Below are 27,004 nucleotides of genomic sequence, written 5' to 3' on the forward strand. Positions count from 1 at the left end.
CAACAGGGGCCACGCAGCCCCGTAAGGATGCGTCGTAGTCTTTATTTTGGAGGGAGGAAAAGGAGGCACGGGTTTAGAAAATTTTTGGTCCCCTGTTGCCTTTCGCCTATTTCTAAGACGACGGCTAGACTGCAGTTAGCCGCCGGCCGCCTGGTGTCTCTGAACCGATAGCTGTTGTACGGACTGCTCAAACCTCGCATTAGAGCAGAAAACAAAATGTAATCGTTGTCGGAGCCCGATTGTGAGTTCTCGATTGGACATACATCTCCCCGTGCACAAAATTTTTCCGTCCTTATTTTTTCCTTGAGTGCCAACACTATTTGGCGCCGTTCTCTTTCGTAAACTCGAGGTATGACAAAGTCTTATTTGGACTCACCAATCTTGTCCTACCGCAAAAATAGTGTCGTCTTAAATTGAAATAGAGGCCATCTTAAGACTAGTCCGTAATCCGAGGCGGAGGAGGAAAGAAAAAAAAAGTCGATTTCCTGCCCCGGTTTTGGCGCCAAGAGATGTCCCGACGGATTTCCCCCATACTACTCGTCATACTCCCGTACCGATGCGTACCCACTAGACAACCATAAAATTTCCGTGTTTGAAATGTCTGTACAAAAACTTTATTCCATTACCCGGGATGTTATATAAAAGGTTATATCCGTACTTGGCCAGTGAATTAAAGTCCACGATAACGATAATACTTTATTGGTCAGATCAAGTCTGAAATTTGACTTGCGTCACAGCAGCTCCATTTCCAACATCAACAGACAAGTATCCAGACACAAATAACAAACATTTAACATAACAGCACAATCAGTTATGTATAAAAGACATCACAAAGTGCATTGTCTGACGCGTTGTGAGAATGAACGTGCATATATATTTACTTGTGTGCGCGAGCGTGACACGCATTGCAGACCGCAAGTTAACCGCAAGTTTACCTTGACTTTCTAATACCATTTTTGCCGAGGTTCAAGGCATTGGCTACAGACAAACAGTGCCATTTCTCCCACTAGTTCAAGCCATCATACTGTATGTATGTATTGAACGTGTGTGTGTATACAGGGGCGCCGTTTACCGACAGGCAAGTGCTTGGACCAGAAGGGGGCCCCCAAATAAGGTAGATAGATTAATCCAATCCAACTTTATTTATATAGCACTTTAAAACCTCCAGACCAAAGTGCTGTACAGAGAGATACATAAAATATAAAACCACACAGCTCAGCTCACAAAACATTCAATAAATAAATAAATTTAAAATAAAAGATACAAACACAAAACAAACCAGAATAAACGTAACAATTTCAAAATGTAATTTTCTTTAAAAAAAAAAAAAGAACATAAAAAAAGATTAAGAAGGTCCACAGCAACGACAACATGAAACACCCTTTAATTTACTGCAACGATAAGTCGGGAAACCCCCTCAAGGGGGCCCCAGGCATTGCGCGCCAAAACTGCTTCTTAATTTCAGTTTCGTTGCTCCGCTCCGGGGGTGGGGGGGGACTTTACTGGCATTGACCCGGACCATTGACCTTGTATAAGATTCACAAGTGGACCTTTAACAAAAAGGTTTGAGTACCCCTGCTCTATAGTAAGTACTACTATAGTATAGATACATGGTGTCTTTTTCTAAGGTTCACTTTAACTGCAGCCCAGCAGGGGGCAGTGCTGGCTTTCTTACTGTCATAGCATCCTGTAGTTTTTATTGAACATGAGTGCTTTGTCAGTCATCCTTTTACAGATCATGCATATCTCATAAAGCCTGTATTCCTGCATTATAGACAGATTCACAATGTAAAGGAAAATGCAAAGAAGGAAATATGAATGCATGTTTTTCTTCCACTGTCCAATGATCTATCATGGACTCGTTGTTTAGTTGGTGCACACCCGAGGTTTCACATTTTCATATAGAAGTCCATTTGTGTTTCTCTTTAGCTGCTAATGCTCCGATTGGGAGGACTTGTGGTGTTAGTGTTCCCTGCTCTTATTGTAGCTACTCTGGTCATGAAATGAATGCAAAAGGCATTGTTTGGTATTTTTTGAAGAGCGCTCCAAAGCCAAGTTCAGTGTGGATTTGAGATTGGGGATGAAAACAGAGAGGAGAGGCAGAGGAGGGGAGGAGCAGAAATCCCTCCCCGTTTATCTGACAGCAGCGAGCCCATGTGCCGGCAGCCCCTCCCCCTGCCTCCCCCCGCTCAGTGTAAAGTTGTGTCTGCCGAGCGTCGGGCTGAGTGAGCCTGAGGGAAGCTGAGGGGACACACCATGGCTCTGCTGCTGGACGGCCCCCCCACCACGGCGGCTCCATGCTGCCTGAGCCACCGCAGGTGCAGGAGGAGGAGGAAGAAACGCTCCGAGCGCAAAGGTACCTCTGGGGGAGGATGGGGGTCAGAGAGGGACCGTTTGGTGGACTCTATCTGCTGATGAGAGCACGTTTTAAGAATCTGATGCTACTGGTTAGAGCTTTTGTTGGTGGTTATCTTTTCATTCATTTGGCATCAACTTGATCCTAGAAATAGCTTAATACAATAGGTTTGAAGTGGAAAGGATGCTGTGGTGAATGACATTTGTTAAAACTCTTTTAGATGTTATCAGAATCAGGTTTATTGCCAACAGGTTAACACATGTGAGGAATTTGCCTTTGTGTTTGGGTTGATAGGAAGCACAGTTAAAGAAGATACAAAGTAAGAAAAGCAACATTATTTACATGAACATTGGATAAACCAATAAACGACATACAGTATACTATGAGAAAATAACATCAAGACAAAGAGGCATGAAGAATGCAACTTCATATTTTGTTAATCCATACTTCATATCAATATATGTCTTGATCATTTTGTTAGTACGTTACTACTTCTATTATCTGAACAATTATTTCATGAAGTTAATGAAGTGTATTGCACTGATATTACAGGGTAACAGATATTTGATATATGTTGTATATGTTAAAACATGAAGAATGACTTTTTTTGATATAGACACCCCTGATGTCGTTATGTTAGGGGAGTAAACAAAGGAGTCCAATGGAAGCTATTACATGCACAGAAACCTATATCGCACACTAGTGAAAACTCCAAAAAGCAGAATAGGGTCTCTTTAATTAAAATACTGGAGAGATATTTTCCTATTTTTGCAGAAGCATTTACTTTACCCCTCAGACAATATAAGTGAACATATGTATTGAGTCTCAGAGCAGCACCCTCTTACATCCTGTGCATTACTGCAAACGTCTGCTCATATTTTTCACTGGCTGCTAAAGTCAAGTGCACTAAATCCTCCAATTAATTCAAATTCCGGCTCTGGCCACAAAAAGCAGCGCGGCAGGTACACCCAGATTTGTCATATTTTTATCCCACTCGGGAATATTCAATTTGTCCTAAGTGTTATTCATGGGGAGTGTGCTAAACAGTATTAATGTGTAAAGGAATGTACATACTTTGCATGCGGGGCGAGAGAGCAGCCCATCATTTCCGTGTCCCTGCTAAGCGAGGTGTTGTGAGATGAACTGAAGTGTGAGTTTAATCTACTGGGAGCAAAAGTGAATTTCAGACGAGGTATAAGCCGATGTGCTCTGTGAGGCGTGGACGGCACGCTGCTAAGGGATGTGTCTGTCGGCCCAAAACCGCAGATCTGTGATACAGCCCCCCCCCCCCCCGCCGTACCTCCGCCCTGAGGCTCTGCTGATAACCCACCCTCTCCTCAGGCTCCACCACCCCCCATCACACAGGTGGAGCAGGAGGCAGCTCCCGAGCATCGAGGCAACACCTGTCTTTCATATTGACTCTTAATTGAAGCAAGATTTGTATTTAAAATGCACTCATCGTATCAGATCAAATCAGAGGAAGATGAACCGTGTTTGTCTCCAGGGTGAAATGTTCCTGTCGGCTGTCACATTTTCCAGATCAACAGGAAATGATTCATCATAATGAAATACAAAGGCAGCAGCAGATCCATAAAACACTTTCTTTGATGATGCAAAAAGTAGTAAAACGTCATAAGCATGTCCTTAGGTGAACATGTAAATATTCCACTTATTAACTTTATGGATCATCATTGGGATTCTTCAGCCATTTATCCTCACAAATGATGCCATTTCTGGAGCCATTTGGGGTTCAGTATCTTGAACAAGGACCCTTGAACATGTTGACTGCAGGGGATTGAAACCACCCACCTTCCAATTGGTGCACCACCACAATCTTACCTCCAAACCTTACTGTAGCTACGGTATTTTTCCATAATATGCAGAGCCATTTTCCCTCCAGAAGATCTGTGTTTGACCACAGGCTGCTGGTTTCTTCAAGCGAGCTTCAGCACAGCTTTGACAGCTTTGTAACTAAATACAGGTAGGATTTGCATACTGGCATTCACAGCTGGGTAACTCTCTTCCAAATAGTGGAAGTACTAATCGAACGAACATGCCGGGCGAAATGACATTACGTCCATAAATCCATAAATCCACCCTGCACCTCCACCTGCCTGTCCATCAGCTCCGGCTCTGGCTAATCCTGATGCCATGGGGTGTGAAATTCAACATCAGCCCTGAGCCCCAACTGGGAGATAGCAGGTTGCTGGCCTGGCCCTGACTGGGGTGCAGAGAACAGTGATAGCCATCTGTTGTGCGCGGCGGGGCCAGTGATGCAGAGAGAATGGGGGGGAGGAGGGTCAGCGAGGGTGAGGGTCTCTCAGGCAGACCTTCTGAGACCATATGAAAAAAAAGAAAGTCAGGAAAAATGACGAAGCTCAAAGGTTTTGGCTGCTACACATACTTGTTTGTATGTATGTAATTGTGGACTTCCAGGGAATCCACTGTGTTGTCCATCACTCAATTAGGCAGCAAATCATTTATTTTCCATTCCCCAAATGGGAGTAGTAGGAAGATGTAGTCCCGCTCTAAACCTTGTTGCTCCACTGGCTCCTCAGCGTGCATGTCTCCGTGTCCCAGCAACCATTTTCAGGCCCAGGAGGCAGGGCTACCTGTGATAAAAGCGTTAAATGGAAATGCGAGTGTGTGCTAGGCAAGCAGTGAGGTTGGGTGGGGGGGGGAAACTGGCACAGTTGTGCTTAATAGACAGGCAAAGAGCCCTGAGGCATGCAGGGAAATATCTCAGTGCTACATATCTGTATTCACAGCTGGAGTTATAGACAGCTTACATGCAGTCATAACACGTTCTGGTAGTGGCTATAGTATCTTTTTTACTATTGTATTCACCTCTAAAGGATGGGATGCATGTTTCTCGGTCAAGTTGTAAGACTGAGAACGTGTGTTTCATTTGTCCTGGTCCTGGTCACTTGGTGGTCACTGGTCTTCCAGATGTGTGAGCTTCAGAGCTTAGTCCCCCAAGCAAGCCCCAAATGTCCCATCTGAACCATTATCCGAAGAGAAGTTGAACTCCAGTAAAAAAAGAGAGGGAAGGGGTGGCGGCTGACCCTATGGAGCTTCTCCAGGTATCAGTGTCAGGGAATGTGCTCCATTGATAGTCTCTTTGTTGACTCTCATTGTACCATTCAGCATTTTCCTTTTCCCCTGGAGTTTTGGGGAGTGTTCGAAGTATACAGACTCATCTGTCACACATATGTGCACTCAGAGAATCTCTGTGTATCTTTAAAGAGTGTGGTGCTCACTTCCAGCTAACTTCTCATGACCCTGACATTAATTCCACATGTGACTCCTGTGGTTATTGGCCCCGAGGCTTCATTCACAATGCGCTGTCCCAGCATTCTGTCTGCCTGGCCGCTGCAGTATGGAAGTAGATAATCCTCCTAATTGCTTCACCTCTTCTCCTTGGCCCCCGGTGAGAGGGCGCTACAGTGGTGTGAACAGTCTGCTGTCAGCAACACAAATACCTGGTCAGAACACTGGTGGTATTAGTGCGTGGAACTGATACAGCAGTGGGCCTGCAGCTACTGTACTGCCAGGACCACTCAGCAAATACAAGCCGTCACATAGATTTCACAGTGGGAATGATAGAAAGATGGCTGACGCATGCAAGTGTCCTTGGGGAGCAGTGAGGGGTTTATTTTCTAGCAACTTTGCTGTTTAAACAGTTTACCAACGTTTCTCAAACATACAGATATGTGGAGAGTCAAATACCTCTAGGTCTTCATAATTTGTTTTTAGCATAAATGAACAGTGATGTATGAGTAGCCTTATTAATTTATTTCCTCTGATTGAATACGGTGGTTTTACATCACGTAGACCTGTTGTGATTTGTATTGTAATCTGCTGTAAATGTCACATTTCAATCCAACTCCAGAAGCCTGTGAACGTGAAATGACTTAATTGTGGCATAGTAGTCTGTCGAAATGTCAACTTTACAATTATTTGATTAACGGATGAATGTTAGCCCCACGTGTTTTGAACTAAAGGAATACACATGTTCCCTTCTGCTGTGACTCTACGATACATCCTAGAGTTTCTGCTCCGTCCCTCCTCATCCATCATCTCATCACCTCCAATTTCTGCACGCCTCAAAATGTCATTTCACGGGGCTGAACTGGAGTTTGTGTGTGAGAAAAGCATTGTGGACAACAACGTTTTTTTCTTTTTGTCTCCATCACATGTTTGGGACCACCATTTTTTCCCTTTTCGCTGTCTGCTTCTCCTCAGCATCAATCCGTCTACATTAGGTCGCTAAAAGAGTTCTCTGACAGCTGTTTGCAGTTGTTCCCCCCCCCCCTAGCTCTGATTGTAACTCGCCTCAAGCACCAGAAATAGTCTCTGAAATCCATCTATCACTGTCAGCTCAGTCGCTGATGGCCGTGGTCCAGATTCTCTCTCCTTGTTGATGGGGTCTCCTTAGGGCTGCACACGAGGAAAACATAGGACATGGATATATATAATGTTAGGTTTCTTCAGAGGAGAGAGCTAAACATGTCTGCTTTGTTGCTTCTTGATTGGTTTTCACTTCAATTTCATATTCTCCTGTTCCTGCTACTGCTGTTGTTGGAGTGTACACAGCATCAGTGTGGGTGGTTGTTAGTGCTGTGATGCATGATCCGAGGCAGGAGTGTGGCACTACGCAGCGTAAATAGATTTATTCTTTCCTGCTTATCTGATCAACGTATTCTCCCTTTGCCATGCATGGGAGGCCACGGGTTCCTTTAACATACGTGCCACTTCCCATTCTGCACGTTGTTTATCTTTCCAATTTGGAGACGGCGCTTTGTAAAAATGCTCAACAAAAAGTGTTTCATGCTGTATGATAAAAGTCTGATGATCTGGAAATTCAACAGTATTCTCCCATCATGCAACACAGTGGGGATGTCCACTTATCCTTATCCCTTATTGTAGGAACAGAAGAAACATTTACAACTTGAAGCCTATAAAACACTGTCTGGGTGAGATAAAGCAGAGTTTGTGAGATGTATAATGAGGTAAACAGGGTTTCTGAATAATACAAACACTCAAAAGTTTTACATTTCTGTGACAACCCTCGATTAACTCCTTTTCTTGGCATTTTACTTCTGAGTTCATTTGCTCCCCGCACTATCTGGAGAACCTGAGCCATGTTCCCCTTGCTGCCGTCTTGCACAATAGAGCGGCGGCAGCAGCCTGATAACGTTGTCATTTCTAATGTGAGGAGCCAACAGCTGAGTGGCAGCGGGGCAGGAGGACATATCTGTCGACAGAGAGCGATTACACAGCGAGCGCGAAGCCTTTCCCAACAGCCTCTGTTCCTTTTCCAAAGGAAGGCAGATTTCATTAGCTTGAATTGAGCTAGCTGAGTAAAGAGTGGAGAAGTGATGACGTTTAAATGTAGGACAAAAAAACCTTTGAGGAGGAATCGAACAGGAAGGCGTAAAATGCCAACTTATCTCCGGGTTTTAGGACTCATTTCTCTGTAGAAAAACAAACACTTCCATAAATGGCTTTCAACAGGGACAAAAAAAACATATGCACATACAGTAGTGACTTTATGAGGTCTTCTGATATGAAAGAATCTTAAAGTGGGAACACCATTTTGAGGTTGGTCCAGTAGACCCCTGCTGACAGCCCACATCTTAGTTAATCAAAGATAATGATGGCGTCATTTCTGCCGGCCTCAGTTTGTTTATTAGCACAGATGGCGTGCTGAGTGACAGTTTCCTGATTAAAACACAGGAAATAATCAGCCTGGTGTCTTATCAGCAGACAGACGAGGACCTGTCTGACAGGAGTAGGAAGGTGGAGGTGGAGGGTGAGCTGGGTGATGAGGTGTGACATACGAGCAAAGGAGAAGTGCCATGTATTCTAAAGGTTTGTATAGACATCTGCAGCGCTAACTGTGACAGCATGATGGAAGGACTGATCTACTGATTTTGAATACCTTCAAAGTGTACTTTCCACCACTGATAACCATGTGCTGTGTGCCCTTCAGGTCGAGTGGGAGATCGGACCGCTCCAATCCAACAGAGGCTGCCCACCACTGAGGGGGGGCAAGTCAAAAGCATGAGTGAGTGACCCACGTGTACATTCATGCTTTATTACATACTGTCCAGGTTGTGTACGAGATGCATGCATGTAGGTAAAGGAAGCACACATCCTGAGGGAAATACCCATGGTGCATTGCATTGCTGTGGGAAAATATACCGTCCAATTCCTTTTGGCCAGCTCAGGAGGAGGTCGGAGCTTAATCCCAGGGTCAGGGTGTATCTACTGTGAGCTTTCACTCCACTTTGATGGCACATTTCTCAGCTTTTCCCTTTGGTCTAAACAAAAAAAGCCCCCTAAAGCCCCCTCTGAGGCTCTATAAGGTAGGTCTATTTCAGCCCTAACACCACCTGACCCACGATAAGCCTCGATGGGATTTTATGGAAAGGACAGATTCCAAGTGAAGTTAATGCAGGGCAAAGCAAATCAACAAACAGCTTTCCTTTCATCGCACTCCATTCAGGTGCCTGTTGAAAGCTCGATCACAGGGAAAAGGTTTGATAAGTCGGCTATTTATTTGCAAAAGTGATAGGATCAAGCTTCAACGTAGCGTTTTCAGAAAGGGGCTGTTTGTCAGGCTGAAGGGAGTCTGTTTGTTGGGGTCCAGATAGCCCGTTTAGCATCGTGACCGGTGCTGCCGATGCTAACTGACAGGCCTCTTTAAACACTTTCTTGATTTGTGTTGGCACAGCAGTAATCCTGTCCCTGCTGCATGTAAGCCAAAGTGAAAGCATGGGGAGAACATGTGGATTATGGCCGAGTGTAGGGAGAGTTGCTCAAGGTTATCCAAGGGCTGCTTGCCTAACATCCTAAACAGGAAGTCACGTAGAAGACATTTCAGATGCAAGGTAACGTGTTGATATCTCAATTGGACAGGCCAAGGCACATTTGGAAGCATTGACCTTGCAGCCCAGTGAATTCACTTTTTAATGGATAAAGGGTCTGTTTCTGCTTCAGTGATTGTCTTTGAGCAACAATAACAGTACGTTCCCAGCAGACCTATAATCATCCCCCCCCCCTCTGGTTGCTCAAGGCATTATCTGCTATTGTGTTTTTTCATGTTTCAGCTCCGTCCCCCTCCGGCACGCTTGTTATTAACTCTGCCTGCAGTCGGCATCTGGCTGTGACTGAACGACAAAACTCTGTGCAAGCACTGCACTCTTTGGTTTAAGAGGAAGTCATTTCAAATGGAAAACAATGCTAAATGTGGCTAAACAAGTCAGTTGATTAAAAACGGGAACATTGTGAACATTTCACAGCAGTTTGGTTGATTGTTTTTAAGTGTATCGGCCATGTTCAGTCGGTCAGTATTGTAAAGAGAGAAAGAAGAACTGTGAATGAAAGATTTTGATAACCTGCTGCTAAAACCAGGGCTGAAATAGAATAAGACATTTGATTAATTTTGTATATACAAATATGTATTTTTGCAGCTTTTCTGTTGTCTTTTATCCAAATAATCCACTCCCTGCTCCTGCTCAAGTGTTTTTCTCTGGTTTTAGATTCTAAAAGTGAATAATTTCTCTGGTGTTTCTCTTCAGGCTCAGTTGAAGTACTGCATTATTTTGGAAAAGTTGACACCCCTTGTTTACACCTCCATCTCTCCCCACAACCTCTCTAAACCTGCGTCTTATAGGATTGTTTTCTGTCCTGAGAACCGAAAGGAGTAACCTATCGAGCTTTTGCTGAAGGATGTTATAAATGGAAGTTTACATTAAGTTCCATCAGCTTTGTTAACAGGGCCGGGTGATATGTGTTCCCAAGACACACCATCGTCCAGATAAAGACATGTAGAAATATGTTCTCAAAGCTCCTGGTGTAAATAGTTTATCCTTTAGTTTGCTAAATATGAGTATAGAAATAGCCTGCATGCTAATTAAGGTTTTAGGGGAAGTCTTTAAATGACGATTTACATAATTTTCTATACATTTGTAATTACTTATGTTTGTGTGAAACATCCTCATTGACATATGAATGTGTTTAGAATACACTTGTACCAAAAGCTAAACTGCCTCTATACATTATATTTAAATAATAATTAAGGAACACACATCACTTGTTCAGTTGCAAAGAAAGGTAAAGGAATCTCTAAATTTTACATTTACAAGATCCTGCAACGAAGGCATTGTAAGTTACTCTTTCTGGGCACCGCAGGTTCATGCAGCACAGATGTTAAGGAAAATCGGAACTTGGACAACCTCTTCTCCAAAGAGGGGGTTGCGGCTGAGGCTGCTCAACTCCCCAATGGGAGTGCTGGGGGTGGGAGGAAACGTCCCTTAGAGGAGGGCAATAATGGGCATGCACATTCCAAGTACAAGCCCAAGAAGCGTAAGAAAATCCCCGGGCCCATTCTGCCTAAGAACGCCCTGATGCAGCTGAATGAGATCAAGCCGGGGCTGCAGTACAAACTGCTCTCTCAGACCGGGCCGGTCCACGCTCCCGTCTTCGTGATGACGGTGGAGGTCAACGGGCAGTTCTTCGAGGGCGCTGGTTCCACCAAGAAGAAGGCCAAGCTGAACGCAGCAGAGAAAGCCCTGCGCTCCTTCGTCCAGTTCCCCAACGCCTCTGAGGCCCACATGGCCATGGGCCGGACTCTGTCTGTCCACACGGACTTCACCTCGGACCAGGCCGACTTCCCAGACATGCTCTTTAACGCCTTCGAGACATCCCCCCCCGCAGATGACCCCTTTTATCTCACGTCCAACAGCAACGGTTCCTTCAGCTCTTTGGGAGTCGAGTACCCGTTGCTCCCCTCCCCCGTCCCGAACCTGATCCAGGCCCCCTTACCTCCAGTCCCCTCTACCTACATGTCCCCTACAAGCGGCAAGAACCCTGTCATGATCCTCAACGAGTTGCGGCCGGGCCTCAAGTACGACTTTGTGTCAGAGAGCGGGGAGAGCCACGCCAAGAACTTTGTCATGTCGGTGACGGTGGACGGGCAGAACTTCCAGGGTTCTGGGCGGAACAAGAAGCTGGCCAAGGCCCGGGCGGCGCAGGCTGCTCTGTCCGCTCTGTTCAACATGCAGCTGGACCAGGCCCCGTCCAGACAGCCCATACCCAGAGAGGGACTGCAGCTGCACCTGCCTCAGGTAAGCAGGGACCAAGGTTAATGAGTGTTGAAAGGCCCCGTTACTTTCCTTACTTATTTTATAAACCCGCAAACTGGGACTAGTGAACGTTCGATAATGTGGGTTTCCCAATACTATTACCTACAAATCTACATTGTCCATTATCCAGATGTGTTGCACATGTGGTCTGCCAACTCTGCAAGTTAACCTCATATTTAGTGGTTTACCAGACGGCAAATAACCATAAAGCAGTTTTGAGGCATGTCGTGATTTGACAGTAGCTCCCAGGTTAGATCTGTCGTCTTACGAGATACTTGTTCGTAGCCAACCTGACAGAGTGTGAGTGAAGACGGCTTCAGGAGAGACAAGTCCAATTCACTGGGAATCTATTTACACATAGGCTAATCCCCGGCTGTAATCCATGCACACTGATAAGACAGCTGCTATCTTAATTAGCATCACCCTGTGAGTGCTATTCAAACACTGCTGCTCATTATAGCAGTCTCTCCGCTTTACTTCCAGAGCAATGAGTGAAACAGAGGATCTGTTCTAAGCCGCTCACATCCTGCCTGTCATCCACACCAGTGCAGCTTTCCTAATTGAAATATTCAATAATAGTTCCGGGGCAGATAAGAAGAGCTTTCACTTTCTTCTTATCGCATTGTTGTCTCTTCGTCTTTGTATTACCCAAAAGCCGCAGTGCACATTTTCAACCTTTTGCTCAAAGTTTCATTTCATTTTGCTTCATGTATAATCATTTGATTTGTTTTGGTGCTCAGGTTCTGGCAGACGCCGTCTCCCGCCTGGTCGTCGACAAGTTCGGCGAACTGACGGACAACTTCACGTCGCCGCACGCTCGGCGGAAAGTTTTGTCAGGTGTCGTCATGACAACAGGTGATTTATTTCGTGTCAGTCAAACCCAATGGAGCTGCAGCATTATTTGTCTTTAGCTGCATTTTCATTGGGGAGGGTCACAAAACACCTGACTCAGCAGTTTTAGGTACGATGTCAGGACTTCTTTCCTTTGGCGTACAGGTGCCGATGTGAAGGAGGCTCAGGTGATCTGCATTTCCACGGGGACAAAGTGCATCAACGGTGAATACATGAGCGACAGAGGGCTGGCTCTCAATGACTGCCACGCTGAGATCGTGGCTCGCCGCTCGCTCATCAGGTTCCTGTACTCGCAGCTGGAGCACTTCCTCAGGTCAGTCACACTCCACACACAGTTTTTACCGAAATAGGAAGAAGCAGAATTTTGATTTAGAATGTTTGTGAAATCTCAAAAATCGATTTTGGTCTGGCTCAGAAAAGTTTTCAAACGTGGCCCAGATCTTCTTCCTTAGATTTTAAAGTGGAGGAGCTGTGCAGTTTATGTTTTTATTTCTACTGAAGAAGAGAGCTTCTCCACACATTATAAACACTTTAAACCCAATTTAAATGTCTCAAATGCAGCAAAATAAAGCTCATTCATCCCTTTTCGTCTCCTGCATGTCAAACCTCCCTTAATCTACGTGTCTCCAGTAACCACGAGGAGGAGCAGCAGAAGTCCATCTTCATCCGGTGTGACAGCATACAGGGCTTCAGACTGAAGGAGAACGTGCAGTTCCACCTGTACATCAGCACGTCCCCGTGTGGAGACGCTCGCATCTTCTCCCCGCATGAGGCCGGAGTAGAGGGTACGCAGGAAGAATTATGATGAAGATACATGAACATTGCTAACCAAAAGATCTAAAGTGTATTCTCCCCCCCCCCCTCAGATTATGGGGATAGACACCCGAACAGAAAGGCCCGGGGACAACTGCGCACTAAGATCGAGTCTGGAGAGGGAACCATCCCGGTGCGCTCCAGCAACACCATCCAGACGTGGGACGGGGTCCTGCAGGGGGAGAGGCTGCTCACCATGTCCTGCAGCGACAAGATCGCCAGGTGTGTGTTGTACCCGACCCTCACACACACTGTCAGCAGCTACACTACGTAGCGATGTGCCTGGGACTAAAAAAGCCGTTTGAGTCTGAGCAGTTGAATCAACATAACCTCTCACGCAGCTGTATCTTTACCTTGCTGCCCTGCAGACACTCTTTAGGTGTTGAAGGGTGTTTTAGAGCAGACCACTAGGATCTGATGAGGATGTGCACGTGTGGAGAGGATGAATGATCTCCGTGTCGCGCTGCAATCACTCCAGCTCGGGTCCTCGGGGGCCATCAGGCCCGCTGGAGCCTTGATTAGACCACTTGATGAATCGCAACCAAGCCGTTAACAGCTCCTGAAACAGCAACGTAGACATCAGATCATGTAGTAATCTTTAGATCACACCCAGGACGGGTCTACATTCTGTGTTCAGTTATTAAGCTCTGAATATCTGAGCTGTAAAAAGAAACGTGCCTTGCCTAAACTTTTGGGACTTACTAATGGGTGTTTGGTCCCCCTCCAGGTGGAACGTGGTGGGGTTCCAAGGCTCTCTGATGAGCTACTTCACGGACGCCATCTACTTCTCCAGCATCATCCTGGGCAGCCTGTACCACGCGGACCACCTCTCCAGGGCCATGTACCAGAGGGTGACGGAGATGGAGGAGCTGCCCCCGTCGTTCAGCCTGAACAAGCCGCTGCTCAGCGGTGAGACACACTCCACCCTGATCCCAATCATCTGTCCCCACACATCTGGAGCTCCTTCACTGAGGAGCAGCGAGGGTTTAATGGGAGATCAGGGGGGGTCAGAGCAGAGGAGAGGGTCTCAGGCAGATAGAGTAAAGTATGTTAGGAAGTCAGGAAATTCAAAATATTTTAAGTTTACCAGTCGACAATCACCAATTTAAATTAGGACTGTTCAACATTATTAATAAACTCGAAATTTCCTTTGTGAGCTATGAACTGTGGGGTCAAAATTACGCTATTTGCCTCTGAAATATCTAATGGGAGTATAAAAAGATGTAAAAATAGTGAGTTAAATCCATCCCCTCTCCCCCCCAGGTATAAGTAACGCGGAGGCTCGTCAGCCGGGGAAAGCTCCGAACTTCAGCGTGAACTGGACGGTGGGGGACCCGGGGCTGGAGGTGATCAACGCCACCACGGGGAAGGACGACCTGAGCAGACCCTCCAGACTCTGTAAGCACGCCCTGTTCGGACGCTGGCAGCGCCTGCACTGCAAGGTAACCCCCCCCGGGACCCCCCCTCCCCAAACTCCGCCTCTCTCATTCACACACCTTTATATCAGGACGAGCCACTTATCTGTGACTTCTCCTTCATCTGCTGGATGTTGGATTCTTAGATCCCACCTGCCAAATGAATACTTATAATTGTAAATAATATGTTTTATATGATGCTGCATTGATTCCTATGTTCTGCCACTAGTGTGTGTTAAGTTTCAAAGCTCTTTCCGTGGTTGCTAACAGTACAGAATCATTTTACAAATCAGTCCATTTACCATTTATCCTCTTAGTGCTTTTGTGACTTTTTAATCATTCTTGTTACATATGTTTTATTTTGTGCCCATGTTTTATTTAACCATAGTAAAGTAAGAGATCATCACTTGCCTCTTTTTCTAATACGTAAGTCAAGTTTCTTATCTGCACTGTCCGTTAGTTGTAAATGTCCTCGCTGCTGGACAACTTAATCCTTTACTGATTCTGATGTAGTTTGATGATTCTCACAGCGAACGTGTGTTCTTTGTGTGTATGCAGCTGTCCTCCACGCTGCGGATCAGCGCGCCGCGGCCCGTCAGCTACAGCGACGCCAAGCTGGCGGCGGTGGAGTACCACGATGCCAAGCAGTCGCTCTTCAAAGCCTTCCACAAGGCGGGCCTGGGCGCCTGGGTGAAGAAACCCATCGAGCAGGACCTGTTCTCTCTCAACACTTGAGACAGGAAACAGACTGCTGCTTCACTTCCTGTACGGGGAATCCTCCGTGTGCGTCCTCATGGACTGGTCTGAAGCTCTATAGCTCCTCCCTCTGCCAGCACAAATTTATGCAACTTTAAATATGTAAAAACAGACATTGGGAATGGAAACTCTTTAGCACTTGTTTGTATAAAAATAGGGATGTATTTCTTTTGCATGTGTGATTATACCAAATTGATTCAGTAGAAGGTTTGTCATCGTGTGTCTGTGTTGTGATACGTTGGAAAGGTCCTCCTAAGGGTTGTTTCTGCTTTGCTGCAGTTCTTACAAACATATTTCCATTCTTCTCAGAAGTCTAGAATGACAGGAAATACTTTAAAATGCGATTCTACAGATCCCCAACATGTGGAGTCCCAATCCTGCAACATTAGGAAGGCATGCATGTGAATGTGTCTGTGAAATAACACACAGCTTCCTGTTTTAAAGGCTTTTTCAACAGCTACATTTGGTCTAGGTGTACCTGATGGGAGCCAAGGGGAAAACACCATGTTTGTATGTAATGTATTAAAAGGAGCATTGTGTTATTTCTCCTTTAAAAGTTACACAGTGTCATTTTAAAAGTGACGGCACTATAAGGATGGATTAAAGTGGAATCATAATACATTAGTTTTTTAAGGTCATATACCTTCACTTTTTTCACAATACAAAAAAATATCAGGTCATTTTGATTTGGTTTGCAGTAAAAACACGAGGTATCCATCGAGTTTAAAACACATATTTAAATAGTACCCCAGCACATTAAACGGAACAAACATGAACAATCAAATAAATAAACAATAAATGAATAGGTGTTGCTTTCACAGCATCTACGTGTCAAGGAACATCAATTAACAAGTGATAACATATATTTTTATATTACTTCACTCTGTAGAAATTGAGAATAGATATGTGTCATTTAAGCTCTCTGAAACGGTGTCACAACTTTCTCTGGACTGTTTAGTTGTTCCTATGTGATGTCATGATGCATTTGAGTACGATTAGCCTCTTTCACATCCGACAAACCAATTAAACTCTCTAGTCGTGTTGCACTAGATCAGGGTCATGACCCTTATGCAATGAAACTCAACAGCAGTGATGGTCCATATGCAGCGATGCAGGAGTGATGTCACTGTCACCACCAGTAAAAGCTCACCAAAGATGTCAGCAGATGACACTTTTTTTATTTTCTCTCTTGTTTTACACTCATTCAGATGTACTTTTTTATTCCTGTGATCTGCCTCTATGTGGTGTTGATGTGTGATGTTCAACTCTTTCAAACCAAACAGACCTGTGTCCTCCAAAGCACCAAAATGATCTCTACTCCATGTCCTGATCTAGCTTGTATTTAGAACTGTGTTTTTAATGTTGTAAATTCCTTTTTCTGTCATTTTTATTTGCTGTTAATCTCCTCCAAACACACACAGGGCATACTTAACCAGTTGTTTTCTTTTTAAATCTTCCTGCTTCTATGTATTGCTGAAAATGTGTCTGACCTTTGAGCATGTGCAGACCTGTTCCTGGCTCCAGATTGGGCCCTCTGGGTTTTTAGAGGGGTTTCCAAAGGGAGAAACTGTTATTTCTCTCCATTGCCTGTGAGGTAAAGCTGGAGTGAACGGTGCACATGTTGGTGCTGGGTGAGCCTCACTACTTTACATGAACAGATGTGGGGCCTGATGCATGAGCTCCGCCTGTAAAGCATGAGAACTATGAATATAAATATGTAGAGTCAAGTCACTGAGCTAGAGATTTAATAAAATGCTGTTACAGTCATGTGGATGGTTGTCTGCTTTTAATTGAGGCCGCTGCTTTGGAACCAAAAGGTTTCCAGTTCAAGTCCCAATCTAGGTGTGGTGGTACTTGGAGTTACATTTTAATGTACTTAAGTACCTAAAATGTTGAGGTACTTTACTTGAGTATTTCCATTTATATTCTACTCCAGTACATTTCAAAGGGAGATAACACAATGCACAATCATTCGTTTTTATACTTTAAAGTAAGATTTTGAATGCAGGACCTTTACTTGTAATTATTTGACAATAATATATTGGTACTTTTACTTAAGTAAGCATCTGAATACTTCTTTCACCTCGCATTATGACATTATCAGTGCTATTTTATTTATTTGCGCAATTTATCAATACAATACACCTACAGCAAATATAATACAACCCACTCAAGAGCCAGAAATATGAAGCAAAGAAAAAAGAAAAAAGCATGCATCAACTTTCTGCTGCATTGTGTGACAGTGAAGGTTCAAAATGATGGCGTTTAGTTACATCTTGCTGCCTTGCTTTTGTTGTTGTTTCGTTGTCTATCTTAAGCTTTTTTTGAGCGCCATCTCCACAGACGCCTGTTAGTGTGTCCTATCAGCCTGCAGCACCTGTGCAACATGACAGAGGAAGATAATCTGTGTGTGGATTACCTGTCTTCTGCAGCACCAGGGAACAGACCCCTGCAAAAACATGCCTTGCTATATTGACCGTTTTTTGGGATGTGTTTTTGCCAAAACATTTGGCTCCATTCCTCATTCTATAGGCCACTAACAAGAGCAAAGTTCGGAACAGGATTTCCAGGCAGTGGTATTTGAGCTGCAAATGAGAGAAAATATAAGCTGCTTCAAGGTGAAGTGGGATTAGTGAAAACAGCTCTTCATACTTCTCCACCTTCCCCAATTTATCTGCAAATTACGTTCCCTGGCTAAGCCTCTGACAGGGGCCACGTAGAACCGGCCCTATCCTCGACACACTTTAATACTTGGGAAGTCATTTCTTAGCAATTCTGTTCTGCTCTGATGATTCCAGTTTTTGCTGGCTAAGAGCTAATATCCAAAATTAAAATCAAGTGAATTAAAGTGCCCATTGGTAGTTGGTTTAACTCAGCAGATTAGATTTGCACTACTTTCTGAAAAAGACCCCAGTAGACTATCATCTTGAAGCTGAAAAAGCACATTTGGAGCAGAGCCGGGGTGTCTCGTCCCCCTCCATCAAACTCTGTGGCTGGGTGGTCCCTCCATTAGGACATCTTCTCATTTGTCGCGGCTCGTTTCCCTGGCGATCAAACCCCATTAGCCACTTAATGGGCCTTTGCACGAACTTAATGTACATACAGTAACGCAGCACTCAGCAGACAAGCAGAAACTAATCCCACCACCTTCTTTTTGAGTCAAATCAGTGCAATGCTCTCAGCTGCTGAATACCAAAGTAGGATATTGAAGCTTCCTTGAATGCACTTCTGGCTTATTTCCAAGTATATATTATGGTGATATTATGACTCGGAGATGATTTTCTTCCACTTTTGTAATTGTCGCCCTACATGCTGTCTGACATTCGTCTTCCCTGGACGTGAGGTTTCGCTGTGGAGCACCTACTGTACCTGGCCCTAATGTACCAGAGTCTCAGTTTCACGGATCCAGAGAGGAAAGGTCACCAGCGTCTGTTCCTGAATAGAGGCAGCGAGAGCCTGGCTACTCACTGTGTCCCCACATAAATCAACTCCACTGAAAGAAAATTAAAATGGAAATGTAGGCCTTGATGGAGTCGAGGGTCCCATTGACCTGTGCTGTATGATTTATGGCGAGTGATTACGTCACCTCCATTCTACCTGGACGACTGAGTTCATCCCAGGGCCAGGCTCCAACTCAAGCTGCAAAAACAACATCACTTAATTGGACTATTTATTACCTGAATGTAAAAATATTGATGTACATGGACTATTGTGTCATCATACTGTGTGATGAATATGGTTTCATTATACTTTAGTTTCCCAACCTTTAAGCTACAAATCAAAATCACTCCCTCCTTTAAATAGATTTTGCATATGTGCACATTAATGAGGATGAACTGTTTGAAGAATAGAGGGAGAAGGCAGTAAGATTTAAATACTGTTGAGATATTTGTAGATGTTGCATTGTGCAGACGCGCTGACTGCCATCCTGTGGTAACTGGTGTTTAGTGCAGCTGTATTCATTCTGAGAATACGAAATCATTTTTATTGAATAACCATGTACTTGGTATCAAAATTAATGTGATTTTCTTTCAATATGGCTAAACCCACCTCTTCAACTCTGCTTATCCTTAAACCCGCCCCTCCCCCCTCTGAACCAACATCCTCCTGACTACTTTTCTGTTTTTGTTTTGTTTTTGTTTTTTGTTTTTGTTTTTGTTTGTGTTTTTGTTCTTGTTTTGTTTGTCGACCTTACTCGTAATGTAAAGCGTCTTTGGGTCTAGAAAAGCGCTATATAAATCCCATTTATTATTATTAAGCAGTTCAGGGTTATCATTATATCTTTGTACTATACTGAATAAAAGACTTGTGTACATTATCAGTGCCTTAGAAAGAGGAAGGCTTTTCAGGTAAAACCTTTTTGGCAGTTGGTACCACACGCTTGATTGATTGATTGATTGATTGATTGATTGAAAATGTTATTAACAGATTGCAGAATGGGTACAATATAGTACAGTTCAATACCCACAATTGTTAAGAGGATGCAGACCAGAGAAAGACTTTCGTCTTGTTTACATCCGGGTCCCCCATTTTGATTCATCATAACATATATGACATACATGACATACACAGATAGATTTCATTTTCATTTTAGATTCATTTACAATTCATCATATATAATTCAACATATATGACATACAAATAGACAGTACTGTTACATCTAGACATTTATGACATACCAGATCTACAAATATACAGTACTGTTTGTGAGTACAAAAAGAGTCTAAAAAGAGAGTATGTGGGGGGGGGGAACTGTATATTGTAGGGGGTTAGGTTTGGACATTTACAGGGGCCAGTTTCGAATTGCAGTCTCCCGTAGGTGCTTTTTTAGAGAGGTTTTGAAGGTGGGTAGTGATTCACATTCCTTTACAGCTGTGGGTAGGGCATTCCACATTGTTGTGGCATAATTACGAAACGTGTTTATCCCTTGTTTGAGCCAAATCTGGGTTTAACATGATTTGTGGAGCTCCCTCTGGTGTTGTGGTCGTGGTATTCACTGACCTTTGGGAAGTATTTTGACATGTACATGGGTACCTTAGTGGTGTAGTGTATCTTGTAGACCAGGCCCATTGCAAGTTGCTGTACTCTGTCGTCTACTCTAAGCCATCCTTGTCAAAGTGGGCAGGGGTGAGGTGGGTTCTAGCAGTGAGGTCAAGCAGTAGTCTGACCAGTTTGTTTTGTGATGTTTGTAATTTTGTTTTTAGCGCCTTTGAGGTGCTTTGGTACCATGAGGTGCAAGCATAGTCGTAGTACCCTTGAATGAGCGCTCCTGCCAGAGTCTTCATGGTATTCTTGTTTACCAGAGAGGAGATCCGGTACAAGAATCTAGTTCGTTGGTTGACTTTTTTGATTACATTGGATGCCATTCTGTCACAGGAGAGATTTGCCTCTAGTATGGAACCTAGGTATGTAATTTCATATTTCCTTGTGACAATATTGTCACCCACTGTAACTGAGAAGCCGTCGGTCTTGCTGAGTTTGTTTTTTGCACCGAAGAGAATGGACTCTGTTTTACCCAGGTGTAATGATAGTTTGTTATCGGCGAGCCAGGTGCAGATTCTGCCGAGTTCCGAGCTGAGGGTTTTTTCAACATGCAACCTGCTCCTGTCAGAGACCAGCAGGGCTGAGTCGTCCGCGAACAGGAACAAGTTGCAGTCACAAGCTGACGACATGTCATTTGCATAAATTAGGAACAGTAACGCTGATTGGTGAAGGACTTAAACGGCCACATCCCATTGGTTAAGCACGATGACGTCAGCGCGCAATTGTTTGAATCACGGAAGAGCCACACATGAAACGTAAATGCCTGACATAAACAGTGAAGTTACGCTTATTAGTTCACAAACATTGACTGTATAAAGGTGCAAAACTATCGGACAACTCTGCAGCTGGTAACGGCGACACCAACAATGGTAATAAATAATAATTCATGTCGTATTTTCATTCATAAAGACCTCTTTCAGGACCAGACACCGCTAATATGAAATGGTACCTTGTTAGCTACAGCCAGAAGCTAACCGAGCTAACTAAACTAATAAAGGACGTAAAAAGTAAAGTAATAAAGGGTCATTATATACTAATATTGTTAGACCTTATTATAGGAACTGCATATTAACGTAAGCTATCTGCTGGTTCTTCAGTTCTGTTTGTTTTTGTCGGTTTAAACCCATGGAAAGGTACTCAGATCTAAGTAGTAATGAAAATACTATGTTACAAGTAGAATTCCTGCTTTCAGAAAAGTACAAAAGTAATGGAATCCTAATGGCCTATTTCAGAATATTGCAGATTAAATAACTTAATTATTTATGCATTAATGTCTCTCACAACTGGGAAAGGGTGAGCAAATGAAATATAAAACAACAGCAGGATATGTTAACCTATATTTTTAGGTTACCATATAATTTTTATATCTTAGTTGATTACATTTTGCATTTGCTAATAATGTGAATCTTTAAAGTAAATAAAGCTGTCAAAAAGTGCATCATTGGCTTCCAAGATGGAGTGGAGTAGGGGTATAAATGTGCATAAATTGAAAATACTCAGGTTAAATGAAATAATAAAATACAGTACTTGAGTAAATGTACTTTATAGCATTCCTCCACTGCTGAAGAGGCGTGTGTATGGAAGCGTGGATCGCCTTTCATTACTGCCTGTAGTTCAGCCCTCCAGCTGGAAGACCTGCAGACACTTTGAGCTGTTTCTGCAGTGTAAGACATGGAAAGCAGGGGAGCTACTTTGCTGCCAACAAGAAATAAGACATATGTTTATCTGTGGACTTCCAGGCAGTTTCAGGTAGAGCTCAGACGTCATCAACAGCTTCACATTGCTCTGTAATGTTTGTTTGTACATTGTGTTGTGTGTGTGTTTCAGGAGGAGCAGGCAGAATGGGATGGGCTGAATAAACTTCTGCAGCATCACGGTTTTAAGCCTGTGTATTTTGCAGATCCTGTAGAGAATAGGAATATTTCTGGTAAGAGGCAATAGCTCCCATTTCTTGTCAACATTTCTGAGTTTACATAAATGTATTGGATTTAATTAGTCTATAAGAGATGTTTGCAGATACCTTTTCTTTTGGAATAGAGAATATTTATATGTTGTGTGAATCTTCATGTGTCTTTAGATCTGATTCTGCTGGACAAGAAGTCTGCTGGTGAGATGAGGATGACTATGAGGACGATGCTCACAGACTCGGACAGAAGACAGGCTCTAATCCACGAGCTCATCAAGTCCAACAACGAACTCAAGTTAGTCAAACTACCAACCAATTCATCCTGAAATGTAGAGGTTTATCCCAAGAGAGAAGCATTATTTGAAGTACCAGTTTGACATGAAATAAGATATTTGTAGTCAAACAGGAATCCGTTTATTAGCTGCATAAGGTTAAATATGAAAATATCATTATATAAAATAGCATCATCCTCCTGGAATGTATGGAATTAATGAGATTGATCTGAAGCAGCTGAGGGTCTTTCAGAGTACATGCCTGCAGTAGATGTTACTGATGGTGTCCGTATCTACTTAATAATGCATAAGTAGTGTGGACCACCTGTCTTCCTGCTATCTCATCTCATCAGAGGAGTTGGACAGAGATACAGCTCAGTGCAGGTATGAACACTCAGTGAGAGGGGGGGGGCTGTAGGCCAGGTGGCTGGTGGGCAGAGGGAGAGCAGCTGACAGGAACACTGCTCTTATTTCTCCACAACACCTCCAGGGCAAGCAATCATTTGAATAAATGTACTGTATGCTATGTCAGAATGCTTTTTGTCAACATCAGACATCGGCCAATCGGCTCGCTGATCACTGAAGCTAATGTACTTGCAGCGTCTTGCTTTTTAGAATGTAACAATGCAATTGTTTGATTGTTAGAGTGAATCTTGTGTATGTGTGTAGAGAGGAGGTTCAGGAGCACATGAGGGGGGCCGCTCAGCAGTCTCAGAGGGCCACAGAGCTGGAGGGGCTGCTGGATGTGGTGAGGACCAGGGTCCAGGACCTGGAGGACCGCTGCCTCAGCAAGGCCGTCCAGCAGCACAGCCACACTCAGCAGCAGCAGCAGCAGCAGCAGCAGGTAGGTCCACAACACACAATGATGACAGACATATATGAAAATAAACTAATAGATGGTGAATATTGTCAATTATTAGCTTCAGTCAGAAAACATGGTCTGAGAGAGAGATGTTTGTGTAGAAACTGTGTCAGGTTCTGGAGCAGAAGCTGTCCAAGCAGAGGGAGGAAGCAACCGACCTTCAGAGGAAACTCTATTTCACCGTCAAAGAAGAAGAGCGACGCTCGGCCCGACAGATCCAGACCTTCCAACACATCTGTAACAAAGTCAGCCAGCAGAACTCCCCCGCAGACCAGCAGTGAGAGCCTGACACACGCACAATAGCTTTAAAAAAAAATGTAATTCATTGAAATGAGATGTGATGAGTTGCTCCTGGTTCTTCTCTCTGCAGGGTGTTGGATGTGATTGACTTCTATGAGACCAAAATGAGTCAGCTGATGGATGAGCTCAGGTAACATCCCCCCCAAAATCTGACCCTTTTATTACAAAATACTTTAGTACATAGACAACAAGACACACTAACGTTCTTTCCCCCAGATCTGGGAAAGGACAAGGTTCTCAAGTGGCTCATCAGACAGGAATCAAGAAGACATCCAGCAATGTGACTCCATCTTTCAAAACTATTCTCAAGGTAGCCTCACAAATGTGTGTTCCTTTTCACACCCTCTCACTTAAAGCAGTACTTGATGCTCTTGCATTTCTTCCAAGGCATACCACGAGCAGCAGAAGGGAAGCCAACGTGAAATAGAAGAGCTAAAGAAAGAGGTTGAGCGCCTGAAGAGAGAGGTGGATACCAGGTGTGTGTTCATTAAGTCTCCAGCAGAAGTGCTTTGATATGAGTAATCCCACTGACGGTGTTCCTCTGTGTAGGCCCACACTCAAAGAGGTGAAGTTCTACAAACACAAGCTCCGCCGGTTGGAGGGCTCAATCAAACACAATAACCAAAGGTAGGAACTCTTAAGGAAAGTCCCGTAAGGCACCGCTCCGATTGGCTGTTTCAAAAAGCAATATCCATCTCTGTTTCGTAGCAACACCTTTCTTGTAACTGAACCCCTTCAGTAAACCATGTGTAAGCCTCAGTATCCAGTATTTGATCCATTTATTCCATCTGTTCAGTTCTCCTAAAGAAGACATCCCTTCAGATATCAGTGAGAACATCAATGACCAGGGCAATTTAAGTGCCTACTATCACCATGTAAGCATACTGTTGTTCTTTTTTCTTTCTGTTGTTCACTCCTCCTAACAAAACACAACTAACGGTGATTTTCTTTCCTCACTACCAGCTGTTACACAATATTAAATCGTTGGTGTCTGATCCCAACGCGCCTCTACGCCTGCACAGAACCAAACCATCCTCTGTTGAGTTTCACACCATCCTGCCCACACTGGAGGGGTGGGCCCAGCAGCTCCACCTGCTGAAGGTAAACTCCACCTGCCCACCACTGTAGGACTCACCTTCACCTGGTGTTTGACCCCTGCGCATTGCATAATCCTGTGTGTTAGCCACTATTCTGTGTTCAAAAAGCACATGTCTACCATGCTTTTTAAATGACTCTCATTTGTTGGTAGGATCTACAAAGGGGATTAAATAAACTGAGTGTCAGACTGATGCCCTGGCAGCCCTCTGATGGGGGCCATGCTGCTTCAGAAGTGGTGAAGATGGAGGACATGATGCTGCTGGTGGACACCATGCTGGAAAACACCACGACTGATGATGAGAAGGTACAACACTGCAAGACTTGTATACTACCTACTCAAAATAAAGCTTGTCTCTCATTGGGTGTCTTTGTGGTGCTGTTTGTCCTGCCAGGTGCTCAGGAGCCCCACCCGCTTCACCCTGGGCTCCATGCTGTCTCACTTCCAGAAGCTGTTTGACGTGGGCTCGCTGAGCGGAGTGTACCCGCGTATGAACGAGGTGTACAGTCGGCTGGGAGAGGCCACCAACACCATGAGGAACCTGCGAGACGTCCTGCAGCTAGGTGGGCCTCAGCTGGACTCCAAGCTTCATATATTCCTCTCTGATACAATGGAGTTAAATAGTGTTTTCTTTCCCTATCAGACAGCAGGGTTCCTCCTGCAGAGGTGGTCAACCGCGTGGCCTCGCTGGTGTCCTCCGCTGAGCACACAGCCGGACTCCATGATGTCCTAGGAGACGCTGACATTGACAGGTTCATACATTTGGAATATGAGCTGCATTTTAAGGCCAGGCGTGCACAAGGTGAAAGTAACCCAAGATGCTTTTGTTTTACAGTATCATCGTGAAAGTGAAGCAGCATGAGGAGTTCTTCCCTGCGTTCCATGACCTCATTCTGGACATTTTACACACTCTAGGTAATATAACACAATGCAACACATATTCCACATTAATACAGAGAAAATATTCCAGCAAAGAGAAAAATAAATAAAGCATCAAACAATTTTGACCACCACTTATCAAAACTCATTTGTTATATAAATACATAAAAAATAAAAACCTTGTGATAGCTTCAATTTAGTGTGTGTGTATTTCAGGAGTGAGACACTTGGACGACATCCTTCCAGCTCTGAGGTCTCTGAAACACACAGACTGACGCTCTGACTGCTGTGGTTTGTGCGTAATGCTTGTGATGTGTGATTTTTGTTTTTAATTAAATTAAATATTTTGTAAAAATGACAGTGAAATATGGATTATTTATTTATCTACTGCACCAGCAATAAATTAGAAAAAGGTATTTTGAAATGCATTGCCTGGAACATCTCCAGTAGATGGCAGCAGTAGATGGAGTGCAAAGCAGATCATTGCTGATTACATGGTCGATTTTACATAAATGCAAAAAAGACACAGGTTACCCTCAATTTCTTTGATTTTTGACGCAAGTTGAAATAATATATTTTATCTTTTAAGTACTAGAACTGTCAAATAAAAGCATTTATATAAACATAAGAAGTTAAAGCAAGTATACAATGAACTAATACATAAATATATTTATATTAACATTAGAAATTAAGGTAAAAATATGCACCCTGTACAACTATATCAGAAGTGATTGATCCACAGCAAGCTGACCCATCACTGTGCATTGCTCTATGTTTTGACATGCTCTTTTTGTCAAGAGGTGTGCATATGTGATTCTAAAACAAGGTACCTGCCCTGAGCATAGGCTCACTATAGTTCTTTCAGACTAAATGCAGCAGCAAAGGTGTCAGGGCACGTCAGCACATTCTTGCACACACTCAGAACTTGTTCATCCTGATTAATTAGGATTTCTTACAATAATTGAGTTCTGTGTGTTATATCTGTTGGATCAGAAGCTGAGATAAGGCTCATCTTTATGCTGAACTTAAACATAATGACAATGTCCAGAAAATAATTGTATATAATCTATGTATTTTTGCTATTTGTTTGTGTTCGACAGTCAAGTGTTGGTTCACTGAGCTTTGACTGTTATCCTTTCAGTTATTTAAAGATACTATTATATATAGGAGCTGCTTATTTTAAAGCCACCAGCAGCTCTACTTTAAATTATTTCTTTAATGTCCATGTATTTAAAACATTTTGAACCAATTGATGGTATGCAGAGTAAAACCACAGTTTTGACACAACTGAAAATATGTCTG

The 27,004-nt window shown here is 43.6% G+C and overlaps 2 protein-coding genes across 3 annotated transcripts in view; both read left to right on the plus strand.

The window, feature by feature from the left end:
• The window catches only part of LOC104961876 (adenosine deaminase RNA specific B1), a 33,560-nt gene extending 16,449 nt beyond the window's left edge, over window positions 1–17,111 (plus strand). Inside the window, exons 3-11 of the mRNA XM_010790231.1 lie at window positions 8,352–8,426; window positions 10,556–11,490; window positions 12,249–12,363; window positions 12,505–12,673; window positions 12,991–13,145; window positions 13,227–13,395; window positions 13,901–14,082; window positions 14,437–14,615; window positions 15,147–17,111. Of these exons, the coding sequence (XP_010788533.1) occupies window positions 8,423–8,426; window positions 10,556–11,490; window positions 12,249–12,363; window positions 12,505–12,673; window positions 12,991–13,145; window positions 13,227–13,395; window positions 13,901–14,082; window positions 14,437–14,615; window positions 15,147–15,323 (2,085 nt within the window). The 5' untranslated portion in view covers window positions 8,352–8,422 and the 3' untranslated portion in view covers window positions 15,324–17,111. The remainder of the gene's footprint in view (window positions 1–8,351; window positions 8,427–10,555; window positions 11,491–12,248; window positions 12,364–12,504; window positions 12,674–12,990; window positions 13,146–13,226; window positions 13,396–13,900; window positions 14,083–14,436; window positions 14,616–15,146) is intronic.
• Window positions 17,112–21,110: 3,999 nt separating this feature from the next.
• On the plus strand, window positions 21,111–26,057 carry cep70 (centrosomal protein 70). 2 transcript variants are annotated; one of them, XM_010790232.1, is made up of 16 exons: window positions 21,111–21,256; window positions 22,215–22,314; window positions 22,465–22,588; window positions 23,235–23,398; window positions 23,527–23,704; window positions 23,798–23,857; window positions 23,944–24,037; window positions 24,115–24,203; window positions 24,277–24,354; window positions 24,524–24,602; window positions 24,691–24,828; window positions 24,977–25,129; window positions 25,218–25,386; window positions 25,467–25,575; window positions 25,659–25,738; window positions 25,919–26,056. In XM_010790232.1, exons 1-16 carry the CDS (start codon window positions 21,254–21,256, stop codon window positions 25,975–25,977), a joined length of 1,677 nt encoding a protein of 558 aa, XP_010788534.1. In that variant the 5' UTR covers window positions 21,111–21,253; the 3' UTR covers window positions 25,978–26,056. The 2 variants fall into 2 exon arrangements, with proteins under 2 accessions (XP_010788534.1, XP_010788535.1); XM_010790233.1 differs by having other exon boundaries at window positions 21,185–21,256; window positions 23,235–23,409; window positions 23,529–23,704; window positions 25,919–26,057.
• The last annotated feature ends 947 nt before the right edge of the window (window positions 26,058–27,004 follow it).

This window comes from Notothenia coriiceps, unplaced genomic scaffold (assembly GCF_000735185.1).
Source record: "Notothenia coriiceps isolate Sejong01 unplaced genomic scaffold, NC01 NC01_scaffold00033899, whole genome shotgun sequence".
In the NCBI taxonomy this organism is placed as follows: Eukaryota; Metazoa; Chordata; class Actinopteri; order Perciformes; family Nototheniidae; genus Notothenia; species Notothenia coriiceps.

What these genes read in the sequence shown, in the direction of transcription:
- cep70 (XM_010790233.1), top strand. An exon ending in AGCAGCAGCAGCAGCAGCAG is followed by an intron (nt 23,410 to 23,528) that starts GTAGGTCCACAA and finishes ATGTTTGTGTAG; the next exon opens with AAACTGTGTCAGGTTCTGGA. An exon ending in AAGAGAGAGGTGGATACCAG is followed by an intron (nt 24,204 to 24,276) that starts GTGTGTGTTCAT and finishes TCCTCTGTGTAG; the next exon opens with GCCCACACTCAAAGAGGTGA.